This window comes from Primulina tabacum, chromosome 4 (assembly GCF_025594145.1).
Source record: "Primulina tabacum isolate GXHZ01 chromosome 4, ASM2559414v2, whole genome shotgun sequence".
In the NCBI taxonomy this organism is placed as follows: domain Eukaryota; kingdom Viridiplantae; phylum Streptophyta; class Magnoliopsida; order Lamiales; family Gesneriaceae; genus Primulina; species Primulina tabacum.
This window is the reverse complement of record NC_134553.1, coordinates 842,693-857,854: the sequence shown is the minus strand read 5'-3', so window position 1 is coordinate 857,854 and position 15,162 is coordinate 842,693. Positions and strand designations below refer to the sequence as shown.

Here is a 15,162-nt window from a genome sequence, read left to right as displayed (position 1 = left end):
AAATTGAATTCGGATAATTTTTTTAAAAATTTTCGAGCTTAGAGTTTAATTTTATCCGAATTCGAACTTTAATTATTTTTTCATATTTGATTCGTTTAAGCCACATTTGACTAAATTCAGCTCATTTACACCCTAATTCAACTTAGTTACACCACTACCGTAAGCCAACCATGAAAATTATGGCTACTTCATTTCTCATCTCAAGTCTCAACTCTCTGGCGTTTAAACGAATTTTCAGTCAAAATATAAAATTTATCACCATAAATTATACAATTAAAATACACTTAAATTTTGGCCAGTAAATTAATGTAATTTAAAAATATTACAAACGAACAAAATTCATCGATGCAAAAACAGCAACAATAAGACTGAGTAGGGAAAAAAAAATTAAATGATAAGAATGAAAGTAACATTTAAATGTGGTTTTGGCAAAGGTGCGGATTACTAAAGAATTACCGACCAAACAAAAGAAAACAAAATTAACATCCAAAGTCACATTATCAGACTTCCCCTAGACCACTCTCCTATTGCATTCAAAGGAACAAAAGAAAACTTGGGTGGTCTCAGCAAAATCTAAGCACCAATAACTTCAGTCACCTCAGCCACGGTCTCCTCAGCAGGCCACTCCGATCCAGTTTAACACCAAAGTCCTCACTATATTCGCCGTGAACCTACAAGTTATGCAAATGCAGACAATGTACGATACCATCAAAAAGGATTAATTTTCAGAGATGTTCTAATGACGACCAGTGAAGTCATGGCATTTTTTCTTGACTCACGAACAAAAATATAAAAGATATCTAATTATCGCTTCAAGATGGTGAAGGTTAAATTATTAACAGTGACATAGGGCTAAAAGGAGATCGTGGACAATAAAGACTTGCCTCCAATAACTTGCCAAGGTCGAACTTGGGAGTTTTTAAGATCTTAACCTTCCTAATGCACACATTTTGCAGAGGGTAAATGCTAGAAGTAGCCTTCTCTCTCTCTTTTCCAGTTGCCTCAGGAATGAACTTCTGAACCAAATCCTTGAGATCACAATATTGTGCCAGGTTAACCATGATTTCCCGCATCTTCCTTCGGATCTGAAGGAATAACAATCATCCACATGAAAATAGAACATTTACTCCAACATAAGCTGCACCAAGTTGAGGATGAAGGCACATATACAAGTGTATAAATTTGGAACAAGTCCGTAATAATACAAATATTTACTTGCCGAATTTGACTGGACTGTGCGTAACACGTCCTCTTCTGCTGATTCACACACTTCTTGGTGAAACCAATGCAAAACATCCTCAGAGTATAACTGTCAGTTGCCTTGACATCAACATGAGCCTCAATCAAGGACTGCCACTTCCTGACAAGTGACCTCAACTTATCAGTAGTAAAGTCCATACCCTGCAGGTCACCCAGAAAATGGAAGGCATTAGATATACAGAATGCACGTATCACAAAAGTGTACAGTATCTTTGGCTCCTTCATACCCAGAATTTTGTGAGAACATTCTTTCCCTGAATATCTTCAACTCTCAAGCGGATCTTTCTGAAGGCATTGTCTTCATCACCTTGAAGGTAAGCCAAAGACACCTCAACGACACAATGCTTGAGTCCGTCTGAAGCAATCTGATAAAAAGAAAAAAAGTAGAACATGACAAGTGTAAAATAGAAAACTGGAAACAAAATATTTTTCAATAGATTATCGGAAAGCATAAAAAACATTTAACTCAACTAGTACAAGCTCTGCATTTCATAATTTCAACAAACACGCAAAGAACCATCAAATAAAAAATGAAAAAGACCATTTTCTCTTTATTCCACCATTTTCTTATCTACCTAGCATCTCCTCCTGAGTAACATTAGTTAAAACATCAACACCAGTCATACAACAACGTCCTGAAACATATTCGTAACCTAAACAACCAAAAAAAACTTTCATTGAGAAGCACAGGTCTTGGTATGCTTTAGAGGTTCAAGGGACCATTTCACGCATTTTTAATGTAGGGATGGATGGATACAAGTCACGTTCATTTTGTATGGAGTCGTAAATATTTTTTATATTGTCTTGCATAAAGATTGATAAGAGATTGCTTAGGTTGTAATATTATCTATATTATGGAATCTCATTTTAATAAAGCATGCTTCTCATTTTGCGCCTTGCCCTTAAACTCTATGATACACAAATGCTTTAGTGAAAATTCCACTTGTTATAACCATGGATTTTACCTTAATTTAGACAATAAAATCGTGAAAGAGTTCAAAAGCATGTAAAACCAGACTCCAACATCCACCAAAAGATGTAAATAAAATATTAATGTATCAATGAAACAGTCATGACATGCAACAAGATCCTTCGCAAAATGTTTATTTCACATATATAAATGTAACACGATGAATACATTTCCTCGAAATAAGTAAATTAACAATTTTTTGGACCCAAGATCCAGACAGATGAGAAAGAGAAAAACTAAAATAACAGACAGTACAAAGCAAGACTACAGAAAGAACAGTTGAGCTTTTCACAGAAAAAAGATGCAAATAAAATCCAACACAGACCAGCCAACAGGTGCAACAAAGTATACAAAATTCGCGGAATAAACATTATTCTGATAAGCAAAAGTGAACAGCAACAGCAAGCTGGTGAAACACTCCCATCAAAGATTTGAGAAAATCACAAAAAGGTATATCCGAATTTCACAAGCAATAGTTCCTTCGGCATTAACTCGCAGGATGGATAAAAACGAAATCTTTGATCTGAAACATAATAATGTGATACAATAATTATTATACCTTTGTACCCTGAGTACGAGTAACAAGGGTTTTGCCAACATTTCTGGTATTGAATATTGAAGGCGCTTTGATATCTTACCAATCTTTTTTTAGTAAACGTATCGGTCCTATCATTAATCAAAAACGCAATTTTAGCCAAAAACTGGCACTTTATTGAAATTAGCACCATAACAGAATACTCACGCTCCCTTCTTGCCTCCCTTCTTACCCTTTGAAATTCTCTTGTTCTTGCTGAAAATAAACGATAAGAATCAAATGTACTCCGAGTGAGGCCAAGAACCCTAGTAATTTTTTATTGATTAATGTACTCGTTTTGGACTAGAAGTGTTTCGATCGTTTTTGGGTTTATTGGACTACCCCACCCCTCCTCAACTCATACATGGGACCTGGGAAATATATTATTTTTAATCTGTATATGTGTAACAATTTCTGGAAATTAATTTGTTCAAGTAGGTGTGATCTTCCAAATTTTTTATAAAAAGACCAATATTTGTTATAATTTATTCCGAAACTCCATATTCATCCGAAGAAATGATTGATAAAGTTAGAATCTCATATCCAGAAATTTCAAAATGTTTAATTTGACGATTTCAAATTCACAACAATTTCTACCGCTACAGTTTTTTTGATGATGATGATTATTATTATTATTATTGCTTTGAGCAAAGATAAATAAACAATTTAACAAGTTATGGTGCTATTTTATATGAGTTGACCTAATAATGAACTATTTGATAGTATCATATCTTACGTTGTTAATGGGTTGTGTGTAACTTGTTCATGAGCTGGGTTAAACGAAAAGGGTCATCATTATCAATATACTGTAGAAGCTTTCTCAAAAACAAAATGTGAAGAGTAATAAATCTTACCGATGACCACTGCTTTCTTCAACTATATATAGACTTGTATTTTTTAGTTATTATTATTTATGATATGAAAACTCACAATTGTTATCTTTTAATATATATTGGTTAAACCTAAAACTTATCAATCATGTCAGTAAGATAATTCACAACAAACAAACTATGTGAAATAAGCTAATCCAAAAAAATGTTGCAAGAAAATGTAATTCTCATCTCTCACCCACTTCAACTAGTCATAATCCTTAAACACATTATTATTTTTAGTGTTATTATTATTATGTACAGTGTTTTCTTCGAAGTTCAACCTTCCCTTTCTTGTAACAACCAGAGCCGAAAAATATTAAAGAAAAGCAACAAAAAACATAACAAAATAGAAGTCAAGAAAAGTACAAACAATCACATCTAGAAAATAGTAAAAACGTGAACTTGATCAAGGCAATCAATAATGATACGGCGGCGGCGGCGGAGGCGGTGATGGAGGTGGAGCAGGCCGAGACGCACAGCCGAAAGCGCTACAATCAACTGGATGTGAATAAAAAGCACGGCATTCTTCATCAGAACGCTGTTTAGTCTTGTATGGTATACAATTCATGGAATCATCCTTAGCTTTGATTTTCCGACACGAACTTGGCTCTGTACAGAAGTAATTATCAGCAAAAGTGAAATTCTCCAGCCTCGGCAACGAACAGATGCTCTCAGGAATCGCCCCGGAGAGCTTGTTATGCGCAACATTCAGCTGTTCCAGGGACTTCATGTTGCCAATAGATTCCGGCAAACTCCCGACAAGCTTGTTAGAACTCACATCAAACACTGTCAATTTAGTCAAAAGCCCGATTTCCTGAGGCAAGCACCCTACCAGTTCAGCGTTACTGATGATAATTTCGTTCAGTGTTTTGGCCATTTTGCCTATACTTGAAGGCAAGCAACCCTTGAGCTTGTTATTGGCAAAAACTAAAACAGAAACTGTTGAGTTCCCGAGGTTTTTAGGAAGAGCGAACTGAAAATCATTGTTGTTTATGAAAATCGCGTCGAATTCTTTATCAAATAAGCCTGGTGGAACCTTTCCCTGGAATTTGTTAAATCGAATATCCAGGAATTTGAGCGAAGGCAGACAAAGAAGGACAGAAGGGAATTTTCCAGACAGACGATTATTACTAACATCAAGTTCATATAAGAGATGGAGATTACGAAAACTATCTGGGATTGTGCCTTTGAATCGGTTCGAGTTCAAATGGAACAAGGCAAGATCAGTTAACAGGCCAAGTTCTTCTGGCAATGAACCTGAAATTCCACCATGATTTAAATCGACCCCAGCTACCGTGATTACGTGTGGATCATCGGGGGCCGGGGCGCAGAAAATTCCATTATATTTGCAAACATCAGGGCCATACCAGTTTGAAGTGAAGTTCTTTGGGTCATCTGTGATGGCATGTTTCCAGGCTTGGAGGGCTAAGAATGCATTGAAAAGTCTAGGATTTGGAAGTGGGGTGGAATAGTTTGATGCTTGCAGAGATGGTTTCGAGAAGAGGAATACAAGGGAGAGGAATTTGAAAATGGTTGATGGATTAATGATCTTCATTTTTCGTTTGCTTTAGAACATTTTTGGAGTTTTTATGAGAGTGTGTCGGACGAGGTTTTGGGCAAGAGTTTTTTGTGTGAAAATTGTCAATGGATGTAGGCTCTACTTATTTCTCATATATATAGTTCTCTTTCTTTGGGAATATAATAATAATAATAATAATAATAATAATAATGTATATATAAATATATACGTGACTTTCAAACATCATATATATATATATATATATATATATATATATATATATATATAATGTGGTTATGACTTTAAAGTTTTATAATATACAATAACATAGTAAATCATTTCATGTTTTACTATATTTTATTATACTATAAAATAATAGTTTTGTTTATATACACCATAGAAAAATGCTGCATGTATAATTCATTATTTCTTTAAAAGCATATATTTTTTTATCATACAATTTAAATTTTGATAATGAGTTATCTAATAGAGTATAAATTTTGTGTATGCAAGAAAACAAGTGGTATGAAAAGTAGAGATAAAATTAAAATGAAAGAGAGAGAAATTGTTTCAATTGATTGTTTGAAATTTGTTAGATAAATCAATGAATCAATGCTATATATCAAGTCTTGGGCCAAATTACATTAAAGTAATATTACTACTATACGTACGTTTTTAAGGGAATATTAGAGATGTAGAGTAGATGAACGTTTGATCAATGGTCAAGAGTTCGATTCTTTCTACTAATATTTTCTTCGACTAGCTTGTCATGTAGGACTTACTCAGTGTGATTTACTTGACTAACATGGTTTGCAAGATTCACGTTAATCTAAAGATTTATCCAGCAGACACCGAAAAATAACAACAACGCGTTCTCATTGATATGCACACAATGCGTGGGGAGGGAATAGTATGAATAATTTGCCATTATAATTTTTGTTGTAAAAGGTGGAGATAGTGTTTTTTTGACACTTAAAAATACAAAAGTGTGTTATTCTAAAATACTCTCCAAATACTACTAGTATTGATAGGCACTTAAAAGACTTTTATTTACCCTGTATATAAATAATCACAAAAATGTATTACCATTAAAAATAAACAGCTGCGATAAAAAGACATAAAATAGAAAATAATTGTTCGATTTATAATTCGGTGGGGTTGTTGAGAGATATTAGATTCAAATTAATTAAATTAAATTACACCAAAAACACGGTTATTAGTTTTGGCAGCTGAATTTAAAATATAAATACTGCATATCGGTCATTTTCACAATTACAAAAATGCTTTGACAAAACCCACAAGGTATCGGAGACCTAGTCTTTCAAGATATCTATGGCCCCATTGCGTTTATTTTTTTATTCCTACTATTATCTATACATATAAAAATATTAATTAGAAGCTAAGTACTCTATTTTCTATCCGTAGACTAGGTGTGTGTGATTAATCAATTCCTTTAACAAATTTATTTTAATTGGCAACAAATTTATTGACAAGGAATGGCCTCAATTGTACGTTTGTTGGGAAAATTGGACTTGTCAAATTCCTACCGATTAGGTTTTCGTCTCGTTGTGTCCATTATATTTTATTTATTATTATAAATTATACACTGAATTCTTATTTGTTTTTTTCCCAAGCAACCATTCTTGCATATATGGACTAGGCAAATGATTTGAAATTTCTATGATCATTCCGCACCACCTTTTCAATAATTATTTCTTTTTCTCTCCTTATATATTGACTTTGAATGGATGGAGGGAAAAATTGAACTAACGGGTTCTTTTAAGATAATCATCTCCATTTATATTTAAGATCGTAATAAATACATAAAAACCAACCATAGTTTAATTTCACATTTCTCACTTATTGATCAATGCTTAATTATGTATCTAATTGGGCGGAACAGCAAAAAGCATGTTTGAGAATTTTATGATATGAGGAGCAACAGGGGAATATTGACTGAGTTAATCGACAGAGGTTCAAACTTTTAAAATTTTTATCCCGCGGATAACCAGGATGGATCAAAATTTAAATAAAATCTGTGATGGGCAAATAATTTTTAGATTTTTTCACTAAAATTTAAATAAAAATATTGTATACACATTTTATGTTATTTTCAAAATAATTTGCCCGACAAAATTTCTGCCCTTTACTTCACCAACCATGATTAAGATTTGCTTTTTTTTTTTTTTTAATAGACTAAGATTTGCTTTTAAGACACGGTCTTAGAATGAAACTTATTCAAATTATAAGAATTCCTCCTGCATGGTGGCAAGTAAGCTAGAAATAGTTAATTACCATGGTTAAATACTAGCTGTCATCCACATTAATGGAACCCCGGATAATGGAGATATAATTAAAGATTACCTACCATTCATGAAAATCAAATTTGATTTTTTTTAAAAAAAATAATTCAAGTTCGTCACCCTTTAATTAATTAAATAAACTTTAAATATGATGTTGGATTATTATATACTAGACCTGCAATATTTCCTCCTATTTTCAAATGTTATATATGTCAATTTCAATTAAAAATACAAGAGACTCACGTGATCTAATGATATTAAAATAGGAGGAGAAACACTCTCGACATTGACTAATCTTTTACATCTTATCTCAAATTTAAATGCATGGTTGTTTTCTTAAATTCAAAATCAAAGTTATTATATTATACGAACATGAACACACATATTTGTGGTGTATGGATTGAGGATATGATGCTGTGCTCAAACTTGATTGCTTGTGTTTTAAATTAATCCCCACTTGCATGTGAAAGTCAGACTTCAAAACTTAGGTTGGAACATATTGACAGTCTCTCCATTTTCTTCTTAATTCTTTTTTCCCTGCTGGACAGCACATAGTTTTATTAGCTTCAGGGAAACAGCACCATCTTGGAAATTATATGTATGTATGTATGTATGTATGTACGTACGTACGTATCTGTACGTGTAAATTAATAACACTTAATTATAGACATTCCATGGTTTCATCTCAGCAGGTAATTTTGAGCTACCGCTTGGAATTGATCAAACCCCGGAAAGACAAATTTGACAAATTGAAGTGAATTATATCAAATTTAAATCAAGGAATTCAATGGTTAATTGTTGGAATATTCAATCTTAGCCCTTTTTCATGCGAAAGGGCGGCCAGCATTTGGAGTGTCAATTCAGAGGCCTGAATTGAGGAACTTTGATGTAATGATCCTTCTAATACTTAATATTGAAAATAAATACTCAATTATGGTAAATTACTAAAGTACAAAAAATATCTCAATCATATCCCAAATTTAACGATAAGAATTAATCTCATCTTATCAAAATTTAACGATTATTAATAATATAATATAGAGATTACTGTTAATAAAAAAATTATTATAAAACATCGTAATTACAAAATCAACTAATTTTATCACGATTATTTTTTATTTTAATTAATTATGCTAAAATTGTTAATTTGAATATGATCATTAGATTTTTTACACAAAAAGTATGTAATACAAAATATTATTATATACATGCACGTTGGATATGATCAAAGTCCATTATTCATTAAATTCTAAATTTAGAAATAAATGATTTATTACATTTTATTCGAAATAACATCTTTTCAAGTCAAGTAAATAGATATATTATATGTGATAAAAAAAAAATGCAGCATAGTAGACTAGAACGGCTAGAAACTGCCTTCTCGGGTGTCTTGAGATAAGAGGTATATATGATCGAAGTTCATAAAATCGTTGCTTTTAAAATCCATCATAGTACGCTATATATTTAGGTAAAAGGTAATAAATAAATGTTACCAACATTCCAGCTCATTCAATTTTTTATGTAATAATAAGTTTTTTGAGAAATTTACTTGATAGGGATGCTGACCTGAAAATGAGTAAAATCAAGAGGATATATGTATGCGACCCACCTCATCTGTTTTTTTCCCTTTTTTTTTTCTTGAGCAACACCTTTGTCTTTTTAAGTCTGCGAGAACATTTTATAAGGTTGCAACATGTTTATATCTACCCTGAATGAAACTTACACATCGAAAGTAGCAACACTGCAATTGAATCCTCTCTAAAAACACGGAAAAATGTGGCTGGGATGCAGTGGTAAATCAAACTGAAACAACCCATGGAAACAAGATTATTCTGTTTTTGCCAAATTTTTGCTCAAGCCCTCGCCTTTGGTGCTAGGCCAGTCTCTACTTTCTTGATCTCAAAGATGAGCATTCTCCACATCTTTAGCACAAACATTTCGGCTTCATCGTCCAGAATAGATTGGAGACGTTCAAACATCTCGCCAGCATTTATGTGTTCCTGAGTGCTGGAAACTATGTAGTCCACAAGTGTAACCTCCTCTTCTCCCAGAAAGTCAGTGATCTTCTTTGATATCCATGGTCTCATTCTCTCGTGCAATGCGTTCTGTAAATGCAAAAACAAAACTAATAAGCTGCACACAAAATGTTAACTGTTTATTTCAGGAGAACAAAAGAGAGAGAGAGAATATTTCGAACTCAGGGTCTGGTCACTACTATATTTAAGAGACGACAGATATTCAAATAAAATTAGTGTACAGCAGTAGTATAGTCAGGAAGGTTTTACGGTAAACTAACTTTCAAGAAATCTTCACGGTTAAATATTTAGTTGAGTAATCAGAAATTTAGACAAAATGGGTTGCTTGATCAGTTGATCGGTAAAACGAAGATGGTTCTCTATTCAATCATCATGCAGTGCTATCTTTTTTCCAACACAACTGAAAAGAATCGGATGGTGTTCGATCATTTCGCAGAAAAAAGCTAAGTCAAAATATATCAAACAAAATTTTTAAAATTTTAGACACCAGCAATTTAAGTCACCTGTTCGTAAATAACCCAGTTTATCTCATATGAGAACAATTCATCTTTGGTCTTTGGAATTGCATCAATCAACTGCTTAGCATCCAAGAGCTTTTGGTTTTCCGGGGTCTTCAACTTATTTGCTCTCTCTCTCCCCGAATGATCCTTTCTGCTATCTTCACGAGTGCTACTAGTCTCTTCTTCGTATCTACCTCGATCGCGCTGACTAGATTTCTCATGATAACGCCTGCCTTTTTCTTTTTCTATTCCAAGTTTCTCTTCTTTAGGATTCACAGTTGAAATACGCTTTACATATTCTGCTGCCGCAACCATATTGGTACATGGACCTTCCGATATGGAAGACTGAACTGCTTGTTGTTCCTCGGTTGAGTAATCAATCGGGACCAGTGGCTTCATCTTCTTTTCCTTGTGTGCATCCTCGTCCTCATCCTCGTAAAATACAGATGGGATTGCAGCTCGTTTTCCAGACCCTGAAAGACCAAAACCCAACTTTCTGGTAGGTGCCTGTCGCTCATCTGTTGTAGCATTAACAGTTTCATCATTGATGCCATTCCGTAATACCCCTTCACCTGCAATCAACCAAGGAGATCTAAGACACGAGATGTGGAAGGTAAATCAGCAACACATCATAAAGTTAAAAATATTACTTTCATATATTCCACCACTAGGTAGGAGGCCAGAGGTCTGATCAACTGCTTTACTCCGATCTTCAAGATATGAAGCATCATTGGGTAAAATCATACTCTCATGCTCATTAGCTGGTCCAGCAGATATAATTTTCTGAGCCTCCTGCAGTTTCTTTAGCAGTTCTTCCTCAGCCTTCATTTTAGCTTCTGCGATCTCTTCTTCCTCTCTCAATCTATCAGCCAGGTCCTCTTCCTTCTCCCTTTGTCTCCTTTTCCTCTCTTCATCGCTAGTCTTGTATTTCCTCTTTTTTCCATAGCCATCATCACTATCACGCTCTTGGTCCATTATTTCCCACTTTCTTTCTTGAAATTTCTCTTTCTCTTTTTCACGCTCTCTCTTCCGCCAATGCTCTCTCTCTCTTTCCCTAGTTTCCCAATCTTTTTCACGCACTTTGTACCTGCGTTCTTCTTCCCTGCTCTTATATTCTCTATCTTTCTCCCTCTTAGCTCGTTCTTGCTCTCGCTCCCTCTCATATCTTTCAAATTCCTTTTCTTTGTCTTGCCTTGATTCACGGTCTCGGTCTCTTCTCTTATCATGCCTTCTACTCCTATCGGGAGAACCAGTTTCAGTCCTGTCATGATCGCTCGAAAGCTTACTTTCACCAGTCTTCTCATCTTCATTTTTGTCTTCAGCGTCTGCACAACAAAGTTGCAACATGTCAGGAGTGCTTATGGAGAACCCAAGTTTTAGGGATAAAAGTGTCTCCATGGGATAAAAATGTCATAACCCTTAAAAATGAATTCCAATCGAGGAAGCGAAAAAAGGAACACCTTTTCCATTCACAGATAAAAGTGAAACTCACCATGCTTTGCTATATCTGTTTCGGATTCTCCATCCCTTGACCCAGAAGGCTGTTCAGAATTTGAGTTTCCCGGACCATCAACAGCTATTTGTAGAGGTGGGGGTGGGGGTGGCAGAGGTTTGTTCTTCAATCTCTCATCCAGCATGCTAGTAAGCTTTTCAAAAGCCTCACGGTCTGCTTCCATGTCTAAATCAGTTACAATACCAAAATTGGAATCATCAGGATTTTCCTTATTCAATTTTTCACCGTCGTCTTTCTTCTCTTCCTCTAAAGAGGGCTTCATAGACTCATCGGAGGACTTCACTGCTTCATTTTTATCAAAACCTGATCCATTCGGTTCCCCTATCACAGAAACTTCTGTTTCTGATCCTTGGATAGTCTTCGAGCTTTCAATTTTGTTCTTCACGTAATGTTCAAGATAAACACGAGGTTGCTTGATTAACTTTTAACTGCAAATTCATCAAATCAACTAAATATAAGCCAAAAAGAAGTCCAAATTTTTTACTAGAAAATTAATAATTTAGAAGTAATCAGCAAAAGTTTTTTACATTATGAGAATGAATCCAAGATTATTGAAAAAAGGCACTATCAAGACAGAGATATGAACCATGAGAAGGAAACACTTAGCATGTGATTCCAGTTTATATTTAAAATATCACAAAGATTTGTGTTTGGTGAGTACTTTGTGGGCTAGGATATTTATTTCAACCATCAAAGCCAAATGCTTAGCAAGAAATACGATTTTCTGGCAATCCAGTGTCTTGAGTAAAGACATCTAGCTTGAAAAAATATAGGAAAATTATTGAGTAAGTGTCAAATACCATTAACTCCTGTCCATCGACATTCAATTTATTGAGAAGTCGCATTGCACGAAGAACTCCTTCAGCAAACTCAAACTCGCAAAATCCAAAGCCTTTCAGAGTACCATTAGTAGGATCTTGCACTCGTTTCCAACTCTTTACAGGCCCACAAAGCTTTAGAAAAAATGAAAAGTAAGATTTCATTTAAGTGAGAATCATTAAGATTTCCAAGCAAACAGGATACTCATAAAGCAGGGACACACAGTAGATTGAACTCAATAAGTTCAAAAAAAATGGTAGCCAAGTAAAATGTACGAGTCTTATACTTGCAACAGAGAAAGCATGAAATCATTTTCCACGGTTGACGATATCTTCCCAACGTAAACAGTTGTCTGCGGCTTCTCCGTTATTCCAGCACTTGAGATAACAGGCTGCCTAACAACAGGAGAAATTAATGGACCGCGAATTCCAATGATTGGCGGACGTGCCAGAGGTGGCATGACACCAACTAGCATTCTTGGAGGAAATCCTGGACGCATCATTGGGGCATAAGGAGAGGGATAACGGACAGCGCCTGCACAAGGAGACAAAAATCTAGGCTAATGTGTTAGAATTCGTTCACGAAAATTCAATGTTCCTTCATATTGCTGGAAATCATGAGTATAAAAGAACCAATAAGACAAATAATCTTTTGTTACCAAAAAAACTAAACAGGGACGAGAACATTCACCAGCAGAATATAGAACCTGAAGGGACATCAAAACAATATAACTCGAATTCATGAATCAGGAATGAGTGAACAGATCATACCTCATGTATCCACTTGTAAAACAGAATGCGTGTCAAAAACTATCCAATTCCAGGCACCATATGTGAAGGTTTAATTTGAGTTGTAAGATGAGAAAATCAACTTCTCAATCTCACCAGAGTGATAAAAAAACAGAACTAAGATATAGGTCTAAAAAACATTTAATTACATCACCCATAACAATGGTTTTAGGGTCATTTTAATAAAATGTATAGAAACTAAATTCAAATTGGGAATGAGAAGATTGTGATACCTTGATTGACATAGGCATAGCTGCACTCAACTTTATTAAGAGTCTGCTGTCGGCAATTCAAAAATTAAAATCCCACAAGAGGGATAAACATTCTTATAACTACAACAAGTATCCTCATGATTAGAATACGAGTACCAGAAATGTGTTGTATTTCATTATAGGAAAATCACACTTTGTTCAGCCTATTACCTGGACTTCAGTTAGATGCTTGTTTTTCCTATTCCTTGTTTTCTATGAATTCGAATTACAGACATTACCATTCTAGTACTAAATTGGTACTTAAGCGAGATCAATCAAATAAACCAAACAAATAAATTGCGTTCATACCAACAAAAAAGGAGTTGAAGTGTTGGGGTACTCAGTAGTCTCTAATGAAGCCTTCCAACTTTTCCCAACGTAATCAATCATGAGTGCACTGTAGGAGAAAACATGGTCATCGATACCCCTAAATCGAACCAACATATATCTCTCCCCACACCTTAGTGGCACCCATTCTTCCTTTTTCATCAACATATCATATCATATTATATAAATGAAGCTCAAGTATGAATATGCATTATTGTCCTAGTTTCAACATGATGTTAATGCCTATGTGGCATACCTAGAATCAAGTCAATCCAATACCAAGTTCATCACAGCTTAAAACTTTTAGAAGTGCCAAGTCGTATAACCGTAAAAGTCAAAGTTACAGCAAACTTTTTATCTTAAAACTAACAATATACTATAAACTAAAAAAAAATTCATAAGATGATGCATATAAAGTACAAGACATCACACACAGTTAAATCAAGAAAGGGCGAGACAGTATCAGAAACGGAAAAAGGACCCACCCGGAGGAGGCATCGAACCTTGGGGAAAATTCTGAGGGATCGTGGGGTAGCCATTCGGCAGGTGCATTGGGTATCTCAAAGGCTGCGGGGCCATGCCATAAGGAGCCGTAAGAACCTGATGAACCGGAGCCACTAAAAGTTGAGGCGGCGCGCCACTCCCGACTGCCGAAGCTGAAGCCATCGCCACAGGCGTCATCCCGCTCACCCCCGGCGGCGGAACCCCGGGATTCTGAAATGGAGGAACAGGTGAGAACAGAGGCGTGGAGCCGGCGGAGGGAACCGCAACAAGAGGAACGGCGGGGCGAAAGGATGGCATGATCGACGGCGGAGGAGGCGCGCTCGGATTAGGGCTAAGGTTCGGGAAAGGGGTTAGCGACGAGGAAGATAGATCGGATTGGATGGATGGTTTGGGGATCGAATTATCAGAATCTGGTCGGTTAGGTGTGAGAACGGGACCCGTGGTTGTTGTTTCCGGTACCATGGCTGGCTCCGCCATTGCAGTTCTAAGCCGGTTGTGACAACTACAAGTTCAATTTGAGCCCTAGTCTAATTTGTGGCAAAACTCACGTCGATAATGATATATACCATTTACCGTTAATGACAAAGCTCGATTTATGTAATTTTTTTAAAAAATTTTTACTGTTAAAAGTATGAGATCATTAAGTAGAAGGAGAAATTGATTTTGACACTTGTTAAATTTTTTTTTTTTTAAATCAACTTTATCTTCATTTATTAGAAGAATGGTTTGATAAATTATACATTGAGAGTTCGCTTGATATTTAAGATGTGATAATTGAATGATTAATAATTTTATTGATAAATGATTGATATGATAAGATATAATTTGATGGATATATAATACCATGTGTGATATTAAATTAATGACATGGATAAAATCATGATAAATGTATTAATGACCAAAATACCCTTCATCTTAATATGGAT

At 34.9% G+C, this 15,162-nt stretch overlaps 2 protein-coding genes and 1 pseudogene across 2 annotated transcripts; all 3 read right to left on the bottom strand.

Moving 5' to 3' along the window:
* Window positions 1-339: 339 nt before the first annotated feature.
* LOC142541305 (small ribosomal subunit protein eS1-like) lies at window positions 340-3,306 on the bottom strand (annotated as a pseudogene).
* Window positions 3,307-3,782: 476 nt separating this feature from the next.
* LOC142541372 (leucine-rich repeat extensin-like protein 6) lies at window positions 3,783-5,325 on the bottom strand. The gene has a single exon (XM_075647909.1). The coding sequence runs from the start codon at window positions 5,229-5,231 to the stop codon at window positions 4,092-4,094; it is 1,140 nt and encodes a 379-aa protein (XP_075504024.1). The 5' UTR covers window positions 5,232-5,325; the 3' UTR covers window positions 3,783-4,091.
* Window positions 5,326-9,071: 3,746 nt separating this feature from the next.
* LOC142542160 (RNA-binding motif protein 25-like) lies at window positions 9,072-14,779 on the bottom strand. The gene is given in 8 exon segments (XM_075648649.1): window positions 9,072-9,603; window positions 10,038-10,606; window positions 10,685-11,359; window positions 11,527-11,953; window positions 11,955-11,975; window positions 12,348-12,500; window positions 12,653-12,900; window positions 14,236-14,779. Coding segments are annotated over 8 exon segments (2,823 nt in total). The 5' UTR covers window positions 14,714-14,779; the 3' UTR covers window positions 9,072-9,351.
* Between the last annotated feature and the right edge of the window lie 383 nt (window positions 14,780-15,162).

Bases quoted from the DNA above. Each gene is read 5' to 3' on its own strand.
- LOC142541372 (XM_075647909.1), bottom strand. From the start codon at position 5,231: ATGAAGATCATTAATCCATCAACCATTTTCAAATTCCTCTCCCTTGTA.